General features: G+C 35.9%; 1 protein-coding gene across 1 annotated transcript in view; it reads right to left on the bottom strand.

Moving 5' to 3' along the window:
- Positions 1 to 22,295, bottom strand: part of LOC134754157 (potassium channel subfamily T member 2) — a 135,369-nt gene that overhangs the window by 52,312 nt on the left and 60,762 nt on the right. The window contains 5 exon segments of the mRNA XM_063690277.1: positions 399 to 482; positions 1,275 to 1,349; positions 2,173 to 2,371; positions 5,166 to 5,265; positions 9,198 to 9,277. Coding sequence (XP_063546347.1) covers positions 399 to 482; positions 1,275 to 1,349; positions 2,173 to 2,371; positions 5,166 to 5,265; positions 9,198 to 9,277 — 538 coding nt within the window.

Here is a 22,295-nt window from a genome sequence, read left to right as displayed (position 1 = left end):
GGAGTAATAAAAAATACAAGTACAACTACAAAATACAAGTTAACACCCGCAAAGGAAAGAAAATAATGGTACCATTCGATTCCTTACATTTTATAAAAAAATATTGTACAGCAACAATATACAAAAACGCAATATTTTACCGTCAAAATCGCAATTTCCTTGTTTTCCATCCATCAAAAAGGCTTTTAAGCAATAGCGACGTTACATCGTGACGTCACGATGTATTGCCATTTTGTTAGAAGCGTTTCTTCAGTAAAGTGCGATTGCCAGACTTGACCATCATTTGTGACTTTTGTATTGTTTTAAGACAATAGGTCCCATACAGACATCCTCAAAACAAACCTGATCGACTGATACCATTAATAAAGATTTGTCACCTACCCTATTCAAGTACTTACAAACATATTTTCGAGAGACCGCTTCGCTAGCCAGCAATTTAGAAACACGGGTATAAATAAGTTCCGGAGCGGTGGAAACGGCAACTGGCATTTGAAAAAAAAAACACTTATTATGTTACGTAAGCTGCATATTAATGCAAAATTAAAAGCCTTGGTCGTATTATTTATTTACAGGTAACTTCTGACCTTGGTGCTTTAAACGCAAGTATCGATTTTACTCCTCAAACGGAACAAAATTTGGCCTATCTACAATGTATAATTTAATTTCATGTTGTGCAGAAGCCCTATTTGATTCGAGAAAGTAACAAGGCGTGATACGGCTGTTTAAATTTTTCATTTCTCATGCTCTGAAAGAGGGTCATTGTTGTTCTAAAAGGTGTGCAGAAAATGATACGTGTCTGCACTAGAGCATTTTACGTACGAATTACGATTTTTTTTATTTTTTTTTTACGATAAGCAATTGAAATTTGAGTTTAAATGGATTTGTTATACAATTTCCATTCTGATATTTGACTCTCCATTCCATAACTAAAGATACTTTTGTCTGTATTGTTAATTGAAAGTCCCCTTAAGAAATATTATAGAAATGTATACTTAGTCATGTTTTAAAAAAAAACACATGCATTTTACTTTCCTCGTATTTGAAATGAATAAATTTTGCAATTCAATTTATCACCTGTCCTTACGAACTTACTATTGCAGAAGTAGCGATACTAAGTATAGTCATAACACTCATAACTATGTATTGTATCATAAAACTAAGTACTTGTTTGAAAGATGTTGGGTCAATTGTTCCGTTAGAGAAGAATACACAGTTGTATTTAAATTCGTAAAGTCAGAAACTAAGTTTAGTCTAATCTATAATTAAATACTTACAGTTAAAGCAAAGGGTATGGTGTTTACCATTTCTAAAATGAAATGGAATGATAGAACTTGTTGCCTGATGTTTCCCTGCAGACACATTACATGCATAAGAATATAGTCATTTGTTATACAAGGGTGCAAATACGTGGTTTGCGGTAAGAACTTATACTAAAAGCCAAGCCAGCAAAAATCCCAAAATTAGTAGAATCTAAAGCGTTGCAACCTTGCTGCCGAGCGAAATACAACTTTTCACTTTACCACCGCATAGCAGCTCAATTGCGCTTAAATGTATCTACATTACATACAACACTGACCAAAAATTCTACCTAGCTTTTATCGTTTGCAAGTTACTCGTTATTTTGTGATGTTTTAGTATAGAAATTTCAGTAGAATTGTAATTTTTCTATTATATCCATTTATATGAATCATTTTTCCAGTAGAAGTAATTTCGAGCGAGTTGAGGTACCTAAGTATAATCATTAGAGTCAATTTGTGCAACACGAGGAAAATGCTAGATGTAAAACAATACAGCTCAAATCCAAAATAATGCTTTAACATATTTATCAATCAGCAGAAGGGGTAAAAATACTCACATACATACATACATACTAGATGTACGTTGCAACTATAAAGAATGTAATTGACTTCTGAAATCATTCCGAGCTGGTGAAATAAAAACTACTTTAACACGCTACTAACACACGTGACAGTATCCGTTTTATGTATTTGACCTCATTTTTATGTGTACTTTCGTGATAAACGAACAAACAAAATCTATGACATCAATCTTAGATAAGGTAAAAAATTATCTTAAGGCTTTTTACAGTCTAGTAAAGCATATATACATATATTTGGTCTTTGTTTGGTCGTGCGTAACTCAAGATTGACTACATAACAATGAGCCTCATACCTTATATCCTAAATAAGCTATAAGGATAGCTTCCGTGAACGAGATCATAGCTAGTATGACTTGCACTCCCCATAGGTAGAGAGGTCTGTTGACCCATATTATGCCGTCCCAGTTGATAATCGGGTGTTCTTGAAACTCCTCCTCCGTTAAGTTAGCGGAATATTCAAATTCAGTCTTATTTCCAACCTTACATCCGTAACTGAAAGCAATAAATTACTCTAGTTGAACTTCGCTTCTAGTGTTAATGGAAATTAGAAACGACATCCTATTTGTTGTTTGTACACGAAAATGAAATGTCTTCCTTTATTATACAACGGTAATGGTCTAATTGTGTACACAAAGAGTGATTGATGAGCGTATTGCTCTAATCCGGGTTTACGGTTTATCCAAACAACCAGAAGAACAAATTGACACTAAGATATAATCAATGTTTGAAACTTGTGCATTATATTTTCTTCAATAACCATTATTTATAGTTCACTCGCTATATAGGTCACTAGATAAGTTTTGCAATTACAAATATGAAACACAGAAGATATCACATATACTTTTTAAAACTATATTTCCATAGACAATGTTTGGCGGGAAAACATTGTCTATGGAAATATAATTTAAAAAAGTATATGTGATATACCTCCTCTGTGTTTTTATTTGTCTATTGCAAAATTTATCTATAGTGACCTATGTAGTTTAGTCGCCAATTGTTTTATAGCGTTAATAAATGCCCGGGCGAGTTACGTAGGTACATAAGTTTACGCTCAGGCTGGGAACAGTCGTTCTTAAGATCGTTGAAATAGTTCAGATACGACAATAGACCAAACACAGTTTGAAATATCATGCTGGGCATAGCTATAAAGCGAAATGGTTAACGGTAGGGAAGCTGACTTTTCAAATGACTTGCCTGACAAGTCATTTGAAAACCCGTGTGCAATAGTATCAGTCTGTAATGTAAATTATAATAGGATTAAACTACTCTGACACAAGACAAAACCGTTTTTATTGCAATTATTTTTGAGGTAAAGTATAAAAAAAAACATTAATAAGTAAAATTAAAAATAGGTCGTCGAACCCTGCGGAAGCGTACCTATAAGGCTGGCTGCGTTCCCCCTTTAGTACGATATTCCAATCCGTCGTTCGAAGAATGAGCTAAGCTTAGAACATAGACTGTAGTCAGGTGACCAGAGTTCCAGAATTTGTACGGCGAATTCCATGCACCAAGGTACTAAATTTTACAACTTATTACAACGTTACGTCCTTACTTCATGGAAAAAACTTATTTATAGCTCAACCGATATCACGTTTTAAAAAAAATTAACATACTCGTCTCTTAACATCTCGCTATTTAAATTAAGTATACACTGACGGTAGGAAGATTACAAACGAACCTAATAGACCGCGGGCCAGGAACAGATTTCCATGACCAATCGCCTCCCGGGCGAGAACTCGTATAGTGGTTATGTGTAGATGACAAAAAAAAATTATAGACTTTATTTGCTGCCATTCCTCAACCCACCAACGGAGCGGTAGCTGACGTTCACGAGGGTTCATCATACATAGCCGTTAACCGCTATACGAGTTTTCGCCCGGGAGGCGATGACTGACGAAATTTGCGCCTGGCTCGCGGTCTATAACCTAACCTACGTTGTAACCTAGCGTGTGCATAATCTTACAGTGTCATATACACCTATATTCTAAATTTTATTAAAACTTATAGTTTTTTAATAAAATGGCTGTGACATACAGACGGACGGACGAAACTATAAGGGTTGCGTTTTTACCATTTTGCCTACGAAACCCTAAAAATAAAGCTTGTCATTATATACCCAATTACGGAAAATATTTCATAGATTTTTTAAAATATGCTGCTGCGTTTATGTGGAAATAATTCGTAAAACACAAAATCTGTTGTTTTTAGAGTTATAATTATTATAAATTCTACTGGGGGATATACAAAACGCTCTATTACAGTTTTAAATAACCTAGTAACGTAGCTTGTCAGTCTACTCCACGCTACCGGTAAGAGCCAAGTACGGTGCTATTAAATCATCTGTTTGTGTTACAAAGGGTAGAGGCGGATTTTCCCAAAATAAAATTTAACAAAACTATTATCGTTTGTAATAACATTATTATATTTCTATTTGCACATTATCTAAAATACACAGGATAAAATATTCGTTAGTGATTATATTATCTACACTAACCGTAGTAGTAATAAGTACATTTAATATAGTAATAGAATAGTAGGTATTTACAATTTATTAGATTAGTATTACCTACCTCTACCTTGTTCCATTCATTCTACTCTTAGTGTGTCCGCTAAAACGTGCAATGAAAATATTTGTATTGTACTCTCACAGTAGGTTGTTGAGAAGATGGTAGCGGTCACAAGACTCGTCTCATTGTACTCTCCCTCTGCTCTAAAAGCAAGTGATGGCTCTTCACGGCTCAGCGTTGTGTAACGAGTAGTGTCTCGGTCGCAACCACAAATTCAAAGCTCGCATTTTTACAGCGAGTCAACAAACATCGCTTCTTTTTGTGTTCATATTTACTTTTCGTTGGGAATCGTTCAATACGAGTACATGCAATTGTTACTTAAACAACTGAAATCCTCACGCCATCCCAATACAGTTTCATATTCTAGAGTTCTAGACCTATTGGTATTTTTTTATCCATGAACATGTTTGTATATATATGCACTACTTTGAAAAAAATAACGCGTATCTTATTTTGTCAATCAGAAGAAAAATGTGGTATCTGTGGTATCTATGTATTATGGGATGCATACAGTTACTGCGTTACGAGATTTTTTCAAAGTAGTGCCGATATGTTTTTTTTGTTTGAGTTAGCATTTCTTCTACGCAACTCTAGTAGTCATGGTATTAACCATGACCGGGTATTTTACGGCTTTTCCGCTTTATTTGGGTGTGGGATTTAAGAACGAACTACTTATGTATAATCTGTCCATGTCAGATGTAAGTAAAGTGCTAACTTACCATGAAGCAGTAATAGGATCTCCGTCGGCGACGACGCGGCAAATATACAAAACGCACGCCAGAAGTTTGAAAAACAAGTTCGCTATTCTAATACGTAAACCTGAAACAAACAGAAAAGGTTATTGCATGTCACGCCGGATACCACTTACTCGCACTTAGCATACTTAGCATGCCACTTCGTGAAATAGGGTTTTTACCATGCGCACATTAACGTTAACCTACATTTGCTACTGGTGTATCTTGACGGTTCCATAAATCCGAACCCAAGTATAGGAACTCCTTTTTCTCATTTAAACGGTAACTTTAAATATTTACAGACCTACATTTCATGAGTTAAAGCAAATTCGAATTATTTAGCTTATTCTTAGGTACTCGTACTGAACGATCATAAAAATATAAAACTATAGTAGTATATGTAACATTTTCTTTTAGAATTCCTTTTTTAAGTCTTTCTGACAATGCATACAAATTCTGTTTACGATAGAATTATAGTGAAAAGTACACGGCCCATTTTTCCTCAGACACTTTTTGTATGAAAGTTTGGGCCATGTATGGCGGTATTTAGATTTAACCCTTTTAGGGGATGAATTTTTAAAAACGCTAAAATTACTTTTCTTGTATTCTAATAATATGCCTTTATACAAAGATTCAAGTCCCGCACAAAAAAAATCGTTTGCGCTCCATACAAACTTTCAACACCTTTTTTACCACCTTGCGAGATGAATTTTCAAAAACGCTGAAATCTGTTTTCTTCTCTTTTAATAAAATACCTTATTACGAAGTTTTAAGTTACTAACTAAAATAAAATTTTAACCCCATACAAACTTTTATACCCTTTTTAACCCCCTCAGGGGTTGAATTTTCAATAACGCTGAATTAAGGTAACACACATTAAATTATTGCCATGGGCAAGGCAGTGCCCCAGCCAAGTCGAGCAAACCAAAGAGGCACGGCCGTACCATCCTTTTCTCGAAGCCACTCAGGCCATTTTCAACGTACTGTAATTTTGTGATAGCTAGCTCTTTTTTTTTAAATACTACGTCGGTGGCAAACAAGCATACGGCCCGCCTGATGTTAAGCAGTCTCCGTAGCCTATGTACGCCTGCAACTACAGAGGAGTTACATGCGCGTTGCCGACCCTAACACTCCTCTCCCTCGAGCTCTGGCAACCTTACTCACCGGCAGGAACACAACACTATTAGTAGGGTCTAGTGTTATTTGGCTGCGGTTTTCTGTAAGGTGGAGATACCTCCCCAGTTGGGCTCTGCTCTAGATCTGGAATGACATCCGCTGTCCTGTGCCCTACCACACAAAGCGAAATGTCATTCACAGTGCCCATACCTCTCTTTTGGACATAGTTTAAGGACATACCCGGGATGCCAAGTCATTATAATTATGTATTAAAAAAATTAACATCTAATATTGTTACGGTTTTAACACCCCCTGGCACTGACTAAAATAACCGACTTGGTTTCACATTACATCTCAAAACTTTTTTGTAGTAGAAGAACTGCGTTGCGAGACTTGCATCTTTTTAACACGCTTTTATAAGGTCGACCTGTATGTAACTAGCTATGTAATGGAATCTAAGGTAACTAATTTAACCATCTTCCCGGTTTCCGATGAAGCTGAAAATTTGCATACGCATGTAAGTCGGGTGACAATGCAATATTATGGTACCATCGAGCTGATCTGATGATGAAGACAGGAGGTGGTCATAGGAACTCTGTGCTAAAACAACGCAACCTAATTGTGATTGGGGTTTTTAGAATTGTCTCGATGGATCTGTGGGAAAAAAAGTACAGTCAGCGATAAAAGCTTGAACCAAAAATGAAATTTTTGCCAAAAACTTATTACATATAATGTTTTTCATGGGATATGAATTTCAACCAGTAATGTATGTGGACAAATTGCTTAGAAGTTGGATTTAATTCGAGTGGGCTCACTCACTGGTTCCGAATTCTGACAACATTCAATGGTGAATGAGTATTGCAGAGGGTAGGTGTCAGTGCAGCCGACACTTGAGTAGGGTATCGATGCTTGTCTGTCGGTTTAGCTCAGCAGACGGGCAACTAGATTCTTTATCGCAATTCCAGGAAGAACATTCTGAATTAGGCCATTGACTTTGAAAACACAGACACGTCGCGAAATTAAAGAATACATTGTTTGTGTTGCGTAATTCTATTCGCAAACTTTTCGAATTAACCAATACATAATGAAGTAACCTAACCGAACTTCCTCGCACAACGTATCAGCATTGCGATACATCAAGGAAATGCCGCCAGCATCCTTGGTACAACGCCTCAAGGGCCTATTTAAGATTTATGCTAGTTATTAATTTAGTTTAGTATTTGTATTGTAGTAGGTACCTCTGTGTATTTAATTATGTAAATAAGTGGTTTTTACACATCTTGACCTGTTAACTACCTTTAATACCTACTATTTTTTACACTACCTGTTAATTAACTGCTATAAAGGTTATCTGGAAGTTTACGCTTATTAGCGGTAAGACCGGCCGCCCATCTACTTCTAATGTTCTGTTAATCTCTTGGTATCATTATTTTATTCATTACGTAATAGGTAATAAAACAAAAAATACTTACATACATACATTACTATTTACTATAAACGCCAGGAAACAGTATTCTTTTTTAGGGTTCCGTACCTCAAAAGGAAAAAAACGGAACCCGTCTGTCTGTCCGTCTGTCACAGCCTATTTTCTCCGGAACTACTTAATGGACCAATAAGTTAAAATTAGGTACACACATGTAAGTTTCTGACCGAAAGACAGACATGTAACGTAAACAAATGAATTTTAAACACGGGGGCTCCCTTTTGGGGGATAAATGAGATAATTAAAAAATAAAGATTTTCGAACTATACCATGTTACCTATCAAATAAAAGAGCTCATTGTGAGAATCTCAAATATCTTTTTTTGTAATTTTAAAATAAATAGTTTAGAAGTTATTTAACAAAATTACCATTCCCCTGTTTATCTCCGAAACTACTGGGTCTAAAATTTTAAAAAAATACACAAAATATTTCTTTACCTATAGATGACAGGAAAACCTATGAAAAATGTGTAGTCAAGCGTGAGTCGGCCTTAATCCGACCCCTACGGGTTTTTAACGGGGGGTAAGATATTTCTCACGTTTCACATAAAATATACATTGTACACAAATTGTGTAATCTACGGAACCCTTGGAACGCGAGTCCGACTCGCACTTGGCCGGCTTTTTACTTTAAATATATGTCTACCTAAAATTGATTAAGTATTTTCGAAATACCATATAATTCGGCAGAATATTGTAATGTACATAGGTGCGAGCGCGATACATTTGTAAACGTAAATTTAGCGGTAAGAAGTTTTTGAGGTCCCCTTATCGAATGGGATAGTGTTAGCTGCTGTACGATACTCGTAACCATCGTTCCTCGCAGTACGGTACGATACGGGTACGGGTACTTGTAGTGCCTACTCATAGAGCCACACGAGACGCTCAATGTACTGTTCGAAAATGTCAATCGGTTCTACTTCAAGAAGTCCTAGAACCGATAGTGAAATTCAAATGTTTCTAATAAACCTGCTATCTGTTGTAAGTACCCCAAAAACTTCAAAAATGCCAAAAAGTGCATGTTGCGCGAAAATCTACTAGTAAAATATACCCATAAAGATAAAATATAGTTTTCGTTTTAACCAATTTTCTGACATTCCATTCGGACGTCGACAAGCGATGTTGCTGTCCTAATATTTAAATCTACAAAACTGTTCTTTAGTACCTATCTGATAACCGATCTGGCCTAGTGGGCAGTGACCCTGCCTATGAAGCTAAGTCCTGGGTTCGAATCCCGGACACATAAATATGTGTTCCTTGAATGTTCGTGCCAAGTTTCATGTAATTCAGCATGTTTTAAAATGAGAACGTAACTTCGATTGTATGGCGGCCGCTCGGTTCTTGTTACTCCTAATAGTTAATATGGTATTTTTAAGTTTTTATAATGGTACATTAAAAGGATATTTGGAATGTACTTACTCGATCGTTGATTTTTTATGAAATATAGTTGCAGTCTTTCCTTAAAAGTATTTTCGTTTACGTAGTACTCCACACGCACTCTGGAACAAAACAGAACAATGATAATTCGTGTACTTAGTAAAAAAAACAGTGCGAAAAGACAACATTCATTCAAAGACGGCAGAAATCAATGGTGACTGGAAAGCACCATGTTGGGGCGCTCTAATATAACGGACCGGCAATGGATTAGCATACAACAAAGCAGGTAATAATTAACTTTTGGGACCCGAAAGGCATGACAGGACTTTGGCCACGTGAAAAACTTCCGCGTGGACGAAGTTGAGTGGAGGCTACTAAAATATAATTTTCTAAAATTGCAGTTAGGATTTGATCTCGGCAATGTTATTTTCGGGAGATATCTAATTGTTTCGTCTTCATGAATTATTAAAAGCGGTTCAAGCGGAAAGTTTCTAAATTACAGGTGGTTCGACCGTCGATTTGTAATAAATTATGCCACTCCAGCGCAATGCGATTTACCATAACTCTACTAAGATTACAACTGACGTGTACTCTTGCCTTGACTAGGCCCTGAATCCAATTAAAATTCATCAACGTATTTAGCTTATTAAATGACGCTGCGGTCTAATGCATTGAGGTAATTCTTTTATTAGTAGGTAATTTGCATGATACAATATGAATCAACATTCTGTAGAAGCAAACATACAGTAGGAAATAAAAGAAGAAAAAGTAATTGTGTGGTTTTATTAAACGATGCAAGTTCAACTTTTTTTCGGATTGTACGCATTTAACTGAAAACTTTCTAAAAATTATTCGATTTACAGTATTAAAATTGCGTTTTAAATCTTAACTTAATAAATATCCTCTTTAATTATCTTACAAAAGCTCACCCAACGCCAATGTAAGTCAGCTACTAAACACGGAATGGCGCTGTAATTAATTATTAATATCGCTTACTTATCATACGCGAGTCAAGGGCTAAAGAAACTGGTATAAAGTAAGCTCTCTTATTTGCTTATTACGCATAGGTTGTTAAGGATCTGTTACGTTACACTGAGGTTTTCAAGATTACTACACGTCTACACGCTTGCGAGTAGCCAACCGTTGGGAATTGTTTGACGGATTCGAGACGTCCGTGACGTTCGAAAACAAAAAGTCGTATGTGAAAGATGTCCTTAAAATTTTGTATGAAATTAGAAGCAAATATCAGCTTTCGTGTAGTTTAAACTAAGTTCTAGAAATAAAGTAGAATTTTACTAATGCTCTAATTGCTTACTGCACAGTCTAGACATCTATTGTCAAGTAGCAGTACTGATAAATCCAATAGACGTTAGATGTTGACTACGAAAATAATAAGCGTTTTGGTAAAAAAACTGATGTATGGAGTGAGCACTATGCTTACTATCTACTCTCACTGAGCGTAAGCGAGAGCAAGACACGGCTGTGCGTGCCCGGGATCGCGGATATCATGTTTTTGAGTTGTTATTTTTAGTCTGTTTAACGTAAAAAAGAGTAATCGATGAATCAAAAATAAAACTGCGCATTTATAGAAGCAATTTTCATATTGCAAAAACAGTTTCAAATTTTAAGGTGCGTTTAGAGGATTATCTTGTTTTTTTTCTATCGAGCGAAAGTCAAGAATTCAGCTTTTGAATCAATACATACGAATACTTGAGAAAGGCCTCAAGATTATTATTAATATTTTTTGGCAACCGTTTTATGACTAAAACCGGCCAAGTACGAGTCGGACTCGCGCACCGAGGGTTCCGTACATTACACAATTTAAACAATGTATTTTTATGTGAAACGTGAGTGAAAGGTAAGTTGCGGTTTACGATTTATGACGTATTAAAAAAAACTACTTACTAGATCTCGTTCAAACCAATTTTCGGTGGAAGTTTGCATGGTAATGTACATCACATATTTTTCTTAGTTTCATCATTCTCGTATTTTAGAAGTTACAGGGGGGGGGGGGGGGGGCACACATTTTACCACTTTGGAAGTGTCTCTCGCGCAAACTATTCAGTTTAGAAAAAATAATATTAGAAACCTATATATAATTTTTGAAGACCTATCCATAGATACCCCACACGTATGGGTTTGAAGAAAAATAAATTTTTGAGTTTCAGTTCTAACCCCCAAAATTATTATTATTTTTTCTATTTTTGTGTGAAAATCTTAATGCGGTTCACAGAATACATCTACGTACCAAGTTTAAACAGTATAGTTCTTATAGTTTCGGGAAAAAGTGGCTGTGACATACGGACGGACAGACAGACAGACAGACAGACATGACAAATCCATTCCGTTGCGTTGGGTTCCGTTTTTTGCCATTTGGCTACGGAACCCTAAAAAAGCCCTACGATTTTTCAAAAACTGCTGGCTGTACCTACTGCACCTTAAGCATTACAGATAATTCATTATACTTTTTAATTTATTCCAGAAAAGAGTTAACTAGCGAGGCTAATCACGAAGTGAATTGTCGACATAATAATATTCCTCGCATAAGCTCCGAAATGCACATTAGTACGAATCCTGGTTCGAATCTACCGCACCTACTTCACCGCACCGTGACCGGTAATCGGTATGCTTGAGAAATAATACAAATTAAAACGACGACGTAACACAGAACATTATTGTACGGCACTCATTTCTGGCATAACTACGTAAAATAAATAGATTAAATAAATACTAACTGAGCTATATCTCCATTTTATGTATTAGGAAAAACGAGACAGCAATAAATAAAAGGTTAAACATTTTGTTTTACAGGAAGTGTAAACATTAAAAGCGAGTTAACGGCGCTTGCGTGAGGAGAGGACGGATACCGAGGGCGTATGTACCCGAGGGACAAGAGGTTTTATCATTACTACCTACATATATTCACACTACCGTTTTATTTTTTATTATGTTTGCAGAGAAAACAAGTAAGTAAATTCTATAAAATTTCTGTAATAAAATATCGCCATTTGTAAATAAGTCCGTCACAATATGTACTATATTATTAATCCTTTTTATTTTGACACATTAGAATTAATTAGAATACAAATACATCGAAATTATCAATTTTAAGATAGGTACTGACATTGCCACACCCAATAAGAGTATCGTGCATGTAATTACACAATATGAAGGGTACACGGAAATAACATGTCTACTCACTGACAACATTTCGAGTTATCGCGGTTTGAAAGGAACGATGTATGTACATAATTAACCATATTATTTTCGTGTATAGGTGTTTTTAAAGTGAGAAAAAAAGGAGTTATAGTTCATTAAGAGCTCTACATTTTGAGATTAAAATCTAATTTTTCAATAAAAGTGACTTGACATGTTCTTTCTGCGTACCCTTCATATGTTACCATAAGACTTGTCATATGTCAGTTGGCACTGAATTATTTTGAGTAAGTCCTTAGAGTCAGACCAAGACAAGTCTGCAACGATTTTGATAGCACACGCAGTGCAAGTGTTATGTTAAACGTCAAAATTCTATGAAATTATGACTTATAGATAACACTTGCACTGTGTATGCTATCAAAATCGTTGCAGACTTGTCTTGGTCTGACTCTATTTATTTATTTCGAACGTAAGTTTTTATAAAATTTTACTAGTTGTACTGTTACCTACAGTCAAAGTTTTAGCAGTTTTGCAGGGTGCTGTTTTATTTATTTTAATGCATAACAATTGGCTTTATAGAGATGATACTGTATACAATACGCAAATAAAATGAAATAAATAATAACTTAAATTATTCCAACAGTTACCTACACAAAGCTCAACAAATGATAGCAGCATGACATTAAATTAATTAGTAAGTAAACTAATTGCATTAATGTTCTGCTTAAATGATATAAAAGTGGCTTGCCCATTCTAGACAAACAAACCACTTAACTATCTGCTAGTTACAAACTTAGTTAGTCTCTCCCGAACTAATTTAGTGGATCCATAAATGAGAATTCAAATGTGCTGGGGTAATTATGGTTAAAATAATATATGGTTTCGCGGAGTGTTGTTGTACTCTGTAAACTACAACAATAAATATAAACTCCAATAAAGACGATTCGTAAATAAATAAGTCCACTTATGCGTACTCGTATTTACACAGTATATATGTCGCAGTAAGATAGATAAAGCCGTTATATAGTTATAACCCTAGGGATATAATATATACCTAACAATCGTTGCCAATTGACTTTGTCCTTAATTATACTAATCAATTCATTCTCATGTTTTCTGGTATGCCTACGGCAATGGGCTATTTTAGTAACCAGTCGAATTAGCTACTCTGTAACTCTGTACGAGTATGTAATGACGTCACAGTATGTGTGTTGTGATTAAGCCACAACATAGGGATGCTGATACGCAATAATGTGTCAACCCTCATCCATTTTGCAAAAAGACGACAACTAAAAAAATTGGCCAAGCCCGCAGTTACAACTGCGGTAGCAAGTGTCCCGTGCGTAGGTAATGCATCTACTATCGTACGCATCGTTATGACGGATTAAATTTTAGGCATATGTTTAAAATTATGAAATGAAATTTCACTATGAAATGCAGGGCCTTATTAGCTATAAAGCTATCATTGCTGAAAGGCATTTCGAACAGGTTTTAAGACGATAGTGGACGACTGAGTAATTACGACTTATTGGGTTTAGTTTGATAGAGCTAATGAGGTACAAAAAAATCTTCTAATCAAGCGATACCAAAACAGTGACAGCATTATTCTAGACACCAATGATTATGACTTCCTACTGCCGTTTACTCCTATAATCACTACACCTTATAAAACAAAGTCCCTCCCGCGTCTGTCTGTTTGTGTGTATATACGGTCAGAGTATAGCAAAAGGGGCCCCATTTTAGGACAGAAATTTTTCATAAAAAAAATTTTTTTTCTCATTTTTGCAACTTTTTTGATTAGAACTTTAAAGAACACATTAAAATAAGCATCTTTTATTGATTACAATTTTTTGATTAACTTGCCCGTTTAAGAACTACAGCGGTCCAAAGGGGGCGCATATGTCCCAGACGCTTTTTTCCCCAAAGAGTAATATTTCCGAGAACAAGCCCTTCTTACCCTGAGCCGACGGAGCCCCGCTACGCGGGGCTCCTATTTCTGGGCGGTTTGCCCTTCGGGCATCTGAAGCTACCTAACGAACCTAACCTACCTATCTATCGACTTAGTGTGACTATCGTGAAAACATTACTCTTTGGGGAAAAAAGCGACTGTGACATACGCGTGTGATTAAATTAACTACTGAAAAAATTAACGCCTGGTTAAAAAGCAGAATGGAGAAAAACGTTATTTTTTTTTTTCGTAAATTTTCTAAGTGTCTGGCTCCTTAGTAATCCCATGGCCGAACTCGCAACTTCAGATCGCTCTAGTTCCTAAATGATCAAGTTTATAAAAAAACTTCTCTCAATAAAAGAGGCTTATTTTAATGATTACTTGAAAATAAAAAAATAAAAAGGAGCAAAAATGCAAAAAAAAAATTTTGCTCGTAAATTTTCTAAGTCCTAAAATCGGGCCCCTTTTGCTATACCCCAACCGTATATACTTATGTTCGCGATAAACAAACACCACTGAACGGACTTTCATGCGGTTTTCACCTATCAATTGAGTGATTGTTGAGGAAGGTTTAGGTGCATAATTTGTTAATGTTTAGTGTAACCCGTGCGAAGCCGGGGCGGGTCACTATAGTCCCTTAGTTACCTTGGATTGTTATCCAGTGTTGCTTTGCTTTGGGCTTTGTAGACTAGTTGCCACCTGCCTGATTTTTCACCCTCATTCACACCACCAACTCACATTGATAAAAATCTTGTTATTAACGGTCCATTTGGTTTATGTAAGCATAAAGATAATATATATAACTCTCTCTTTACATCTTTATTTACCAAACACCAAAATAACAACAATGTAAATTATACGTCAAAGTTGACAATAAACATGACAAATGCCAGCTTCGTACGTGAAAAACTAAATACGTCAAAAACAGTAAGTAGATATAAAACCTCGGACGCGATTAAAAATGGAAAGTCACTTAGGTTCGTTTCTTACAAATACCCCTTTAACGAAATTTTAAATAAGAGGAATATGAAAGTAGCAATGAGAAAATAGTTATTTGTTATACAAGGGTGCAAAGTTGTATTTTACCCGCGAGTGTAGAATTGAAACACGAGCAAGCAAAAGGATTCTATAGGTGAACCACGAGCGAAGCGAGTGGTTCTAAAATAGAATCCTGAGCGTAGCGAGTGTTTCAACACACGAGAAGTAAAATACATTTGCGCCCGTGTGTAACACAAAACTTTTCACCTCACTATAGCGAGGAAAGTGCAACATCCACAGGCGTTAGATCATCTTCATCACTGAAATCACTCATTTCTTTACGATATTATAACAGAAAACTCTGGAAGTTGTGTATTTTTACGCGAGTCGGTGAGAAAAGGTTTTAAGTAAAAGAATTGTTGACAATGTTGACATTTCTGATGTATGAAATGTCAACGATGCGTTTTGAAATTGCATCGACTCAAATTGTGCGTTCAGAATTTTATCATCATTATAAAAAACAAACGTTTCTTATGGAATTTTAAGGTTTATGACTTAAAATCATTAAATAAAGCTAAATTTGGTATTTTTTATTAGATTCTCAAACCATTTATTTAACAATAATTAATATCGAACGAACCATTACCATGAGCGTTTTACGTTTTGTTATCTGTCAAGCTACTTAAACACGCTCCATCCAAGGTCAAATTACTTTCCCCACTAGAGGATAAAACGCGTTTTTCCCCGCTTGCATTGAAGGATAAACGACAACTTTCCGAGCTAGTGAGGGGAAAAATACATTTTATCTAGGAGGTAAGACTTGAGACATTTAGGTACACTCGCCATCAGATATATCGGAGCGGCCAAGCCGCTCACAAATATCTGAACACGCCTCTATTGTCAAGGCGTTAGAGTGCGTGTTCAGATATTTTTGAGTACCTTGACTGCTCCGATATATCTGATGGCCACTGTACGTACCTATATATGATTTAAGTTTGCCTGTAGCCGCGAATGTAATGTGACGTTCAAAACGTCAGGCCAAAATGATAAAAGTGAGTGCATTCTATTAAATCCCGTTTCAGTATTAATTTTGGGACATTTAATTCTCGCCAGAACTCTGGCAGAATATCTACCGTGAAAACTAGTTTCACCTAATGAAAATGCGTTTTCCCGAAACGTCAAAACTAGTTTTCCAATGTACTTTTGCGACAACTATTTTTTGATAAATTCGTGTTACAACTAGTGAAAATGGGTTTTCACTGGGGTGTTACATAAAATTCGTTTTAACTAGGTAAAACGCCTTTTATAGTAGCACATATATTATTGCCATGAAACTGTGTTGTACAATATTGTACCTATATAAATGACCATTCATTTGTAATATGTATAAGGTTCCTATCTGTCCATCACACAACCCTTATCCAGGTTTACTTGACAGTAATTTGACTAATCAGATAGTGAACTGTCAGTCATAGGCAAAATTAGAAATCAAATCATCAACTGTATTAAATAAATATTAAATTAATTTATAGCTATCTACGATTTAGTAACTATATATGCACATATATAAATTCCTCGAACAAATTTACTAAATGACTTAAATATGTGAATATCCCGTTCCAAATTTGAACTTATTTCTATTCGAATAAGGTTGTTTTTAAGGTAATAGGTCAACCATTGTAAAGTACAGAATTACCACGTACTGATTCCGTAAGTAACCTAAGATCAGGCTGCAGTTAAAAAACTAGTAAAGGTAAGGTTATCTTGATAATTTTCCCCGCGTCTTAATGCTCGTTTTAGTTGGTTAGTGTCTGGTTAGCTGCCGGTTAGCTATAGTTTTTCCGAAAATTCCCAGGACAGAGGCGAATCTTTTGTATGAAAACTTGCAACTTTAAATGCATTTTTATCGAAACTACTGCAGTCTAAAATGAAGTCAAAATCAGTCCATCGACTCAATTTTTTGCAAGCTTTCTAATGGTACCCCACACGATTCTTACAAATAAAAATAAAATTTGGTTACCCCTCTTAACCCGCTAAATTTCCCCCTAAAATAAGAAATAAGCGGTTTTGACTTATTTACGATACGGTAATTGCTATGACTGTTTAAAATTTTAGGTATCTACCTCAAACGGTCTCTGAGAAAAACGCATTTAACTGATGTGCAAGACCGAAGTGATCCCATAAATGTTCCGTTTGTCAAAACAAAGTTTTGCACGGAACACTAAAAATTACGCTTAAAGTTGACATTTTATTGCAAAATAGATGTGGGTTGACACATTATTGCGTATCAGCATCCACTGTCTGGATGCTGTTTAGCAAAAATGCATTAACCCACGTTAATTTTACAATAAAATGTCAACTTTAAGCGTCAATTTTTTGAGTTATCATCTTATTGAAAAATGAATGTGGGTAACATTATTACTTATCAGCATCCAGTTATAAAATCATCCTTGTACCTTCCGACTCTTCTAAGTATGTTCGTAAAACTGATTTCATGTAAACTAATTTATTTTATTTAACAGTACTCAAAAAGTAATAGGTTAGTTAGCGGCTATAAGTAGGTATACAGACGTAAATAATTTTTAGGGTTCCATACCCAAAGGGTAAAAACGGGACTCTATTACTAAGACTCCGCTGTCCGTCTATCCGTTTGTCCGTCTGTCTGTCACGAGGCTGTATCTCATGAACCGTGATAGCTAGACAGTTGAAATTTTCACAGATGATGTATTTCTGTTGCCGCTATAACAACAAATACTAAAAAGTTCGGAACCTTCGGTGAACGAGTCCGACTCGCACTTGGCCGGTTTTTGTTTGACATAAACCAAGGGAGCGTGAATATTAAGATCAAAGCTGGGGCATTCCACAAGAATGTCACTTACTAAATGCTTTGCCTTGTATGGCAGTTACCTCAATCCAATGCGTAGAGCTCGAAAATATACTGCCAATTTGTTAACCAAGTCATGAAATATTACCAGACCAAAAATAGCTTTCTCAGCAATTTTAGAAGTTCTAAAAGAATGGCATGCCTCAGCTATGTCGCATGGTTAGGTGGTGGTTAGGCAGGGCCGGTACCGAGATATGCATATTTCAATTGAAACAAAGAAAGTGGTCCAGTATAGGTACAACCCACCTAAGTCACTAATGTCAGTGAAATTAATAGATGTTAATTAAGAATAATTATTATTAACTCCGATAATTAGAAGCGCTTCGTGGCCTAGCGGTATGAGCGTGCGACTTTCAATCCAGAGGTCGTGGGTTCAAACCCCCGCTCGTACCAATGAGTTTTTCGGAACTTATGTACTAAATATCAACTGATATTTACATAATTTACTAGTCGCTTTTCGCTGAAGGAAAACATCGTGAGGAAACCGGACTAATCCCAATAAGGCCTAGTTTCCCCTCTGGGTTGGAAGGTCAGATGGCCGTCGCTTTCGTTAAAACTAGTGCTTATGCCAATAGGGTATTTGACAACATTAAAAATATATAACGAATTGCTGTCATCCTGAAAGATAATAAACTAATAAAGTATATTACACTATATTTGAATGTAAATTATGTTTATTTTTTGGAAAATAAACGAAAGAAAATTTAATATTTTTTGAAATTTCATCAGGGACGTGAACGCTCTGTGATTGGTCAACGCTCGGATGACGTCACACGCGGGTAAACATTCTTGATTGTCTTGAGTGTTTTAACTGTTTTATTTATATTTAGTTAATTTTAGTTATTGTTCCACAGTTTTCTGATATATTCCGATTTATCCGTATATCTAGTGGCACACTATTCATAGGAATCTCAAAATGGAGCCGAAATAAGTGAAAGCTGATAGCGGCAACCTACCAGACATAGACGCATTAATGGTTGCACTTTTCTTTAAAGATAATCCGGATTACTATGCTGCGGAACATAGAAATGTAAAAACAGCTGTGTATACGTAGAAATTGTTTATTTACGAACATTTCGGTTTCGATGATACGACGACGATATATATATAGAATACGATGACGAGAATAGTATCTCCATACTGCACTTTAGTTTGAAAGAAAAAGTATGCTACTAACTAAGTACCTACTAATGCTGAAAGAGCTATGTTATAAGGTTATGTAGTAATACATTAAATACCTAGATCTTGTTTCGTTAAATACAACAAAATCCGCTGCTTTAAGTACCATTTTTTTTATGTAATAGGAAGCAAACGAGCAGACGAGCCGCCTGATGGGAAGCAGTCATCGCCGCCCATGGACATAAGCAACACCAGAGGAGCCACTTATGCGTTGCCCACCTTTGAGAACCCTAAATACCTGCTTCTTGAAGAACCCCATGTCATAGCGCAAGGGAAACACCTCAGAAGGTAGCTCATTCCACAACTTGCACGTTCTGGGCAAAAACGAGCGAGATGCCCGCTTTTTTTGGTTTGCCACGTGTCAAGAAAGTGAGGATGAGCTTTGTTTATTTATTTAGAGTTAAATATTACTTACATCGAAGTGGTTTTGTATGCGCTAAGAAAGATATCTAGGACTGTTTTGTGTAGAATTTAATAAGCTTTAATGTTGCCTTACACCATATTTTCATAGAGAACGTATATTTAGAGTAAAATGCAAATATCTCCAGGATGGTACACATTTTCCAAGATGGCTGCGACTCCTCTAGGTCATGAAAAAGACAGAGGTGTGGATATGAAAAAGAGACCTTTAATTAACATACATACCAAATTTCATATCTTTGGAAGGATTTCGAGGTTAGACTTAATCCGATTGTGCTATAATAAACAAGTAAATTATTACTGTCAAGCTAATTTTGCCACTAGGAAACGGCGCGAAGTTCAAATTTTCTATTTTTTTTTCGCACCTAAATTATTTTAAATTTGCCGCCTTTTTCTACTGATAATATTTGTTTGACCAACTATATATATACTCGTACGAGTACGAGTATGTCAATTGGCCTACGTATGTAAAGGCAAGAGCAGTCAGAAGTCGGTAATAAAATATTGCTTAAACACATTTATTTCCCAATAAGTTATTTAACCCATGGGAAACATTCCAAATAAAGATTTAGGTACGTTTAACGCCTTGCATTAAATAAGGGTAGGCTGGTTTTTAAGGTTCCGTACCTCAAAAGGAAAAAACGGAACACTTATAGGATCACTCGTGCGTCTGTCTGTCCGTCTGTCACAGGCGTCACAGCCTATTTTATTTGAAACTACTGGACCAATTAAGTTGAAATTTGGTACACATATGAATGTATATGAGCCCAAAACGCGCATATAACGTAAACAAATGAATGTTAAACATGGGGGCCACTTTTGGGGGGTAAATGAGAAATTTTAAAAATAAAGTTCTTAAAATACACAAAATAGTTCTTTACAGATGTAGTGCATAATTGTTTTCCTTCGTATTTTCTCGGAAACGTTCGTATTTGTCATGCTAATACAGCCTACCTCAGTACTTTTTGTACCAAAACTGACTGAAATAGCAAGACAAGTTCGTACGTTTCCGTGAAATTACGAAGGAAAATAATTATGCACTACATCAGACATATGACAGGAAAACCTGTTAGAAATGTGCAGTCAAGCGTGAGTCGGACTTATTTATTCAGTTTTTGATCCGACCCCTACGGGTTTTTAAACACATTTGATTCAGGTTTCACATAAAAAAATATATTGATAAAAATTGTTTACCTAATGTACGGAACCCTTGGAACGCGTGTCCGACTCGCACTTAGCCGGTTTTTTATACGTGAATAGTGACAAAATGCTCTTGTTAAATACATGCTCCTGACCTCGTAAGCCATCTACCTGGGTCATTGTCAAATACTTGAAAAACCATGATAATTTCAGACGTTTTTGATTTTGTCAATTTTCCCTGTATTACAGGTTTTTATTTTTGCAATCATTGCGGGCGCGGACATAATTTTCACCACAAATAACTAAAAACGAGGTATGTGACATTTTAAACTAATGCACCCCGATCCGGTAGCTGCTAGACGAGCGTCAACTTTATTTGCTACAGACTACGTCGTAGCTCGTAGCGCCTATCAGTCGTAGCAAAGCTACCAATACAAATTATCAGTTTGAGTAACGGGCCAATTCGAACAATGATCCAGACATCAACTATCTATCCACTAGATATGAAACAGAAACGATAACAAGATATTTAAAAAGATCATGTCAAATTTGATATTTCCGCGATTCAACGACAATATGGGTGTATAGAACGGTACGTCTTGATCAGAATTTCTAAATCTAAGAAATAATACTACACTAAACATATATGTAGCCTAGCCTTACAGTGTAACGTAGTCATAATGTAGTACTACAATGCTGTACTAATAGTACCTAAATCAATGCCAATAGGGAGTATTACTGCAATGTTCTGCCGCCAGAGTGTAGCACGAGTGCACATACTAAACCATAGAATAACTTATACATACTAGGCCTTAAACAGTTTTTTGACAAAATTTCACTATGACATTGATGCATCAAGGCGGATCGTTTACAGGTGGCCTACCGCGATACGCGAAAATTTCGTTATCTGTTTCTCTATCGATCGAATAGGCAAGAGTGGTCTCAATTTTCGTGTTTCGCGGTAGACCCTGTGATTGTGCTAGAGTCGCCCCCTACGCAGAGTTTTTCGTAATATAATTAATTCCCTATTAGTATATGCCGGCTTGTACGCTGACACAATTAACAGCATAACGAAACACAAAGAACATTATAACTAAGTGTTTGCTTCGTATTCTGCGGTAATACTATCTATGTACATTTTTATTTTTATTTTACTTATTAGGTACACTAAACAGATATCGTACAATATCATGAGAAACATACAATGGCACATTATGGCTTAAGAACTAGCACGAGATCCAAAACAAGTGTACACAGCATGTAGCATTTTCACAATGTTAAAGTAAAAAATTCGACATTATCATCTCCTATACATTTATTGACGGACTTGCGACCTACCTTGGTATTTTGTCATAGCTGTCCCAGCCATTTAAACAGTTGTATGAACTGTATCTGCTAACAGCAGCCATGTTAGTTCATGCGGTCAGTATGTTAC

This window comes from Cydia strobilella, chromosome Z (genome assembly GCF_947568885.1).
Source record: "Cydia strobilella chromosome Z, ilCydStro3.1, whole genome shotgun sequence".
NCBI classification, from domain to species: Eukaryota; Metazoa; Arthropoda; class Insecta; order Lepidoptera; family Tortricidae; genus Cydia; species Cydia strobilella.
Note: the sequence above shows the minus strand (reverse complement) of the source record. Positions and strands in the feature narration are given on the sequence as shown.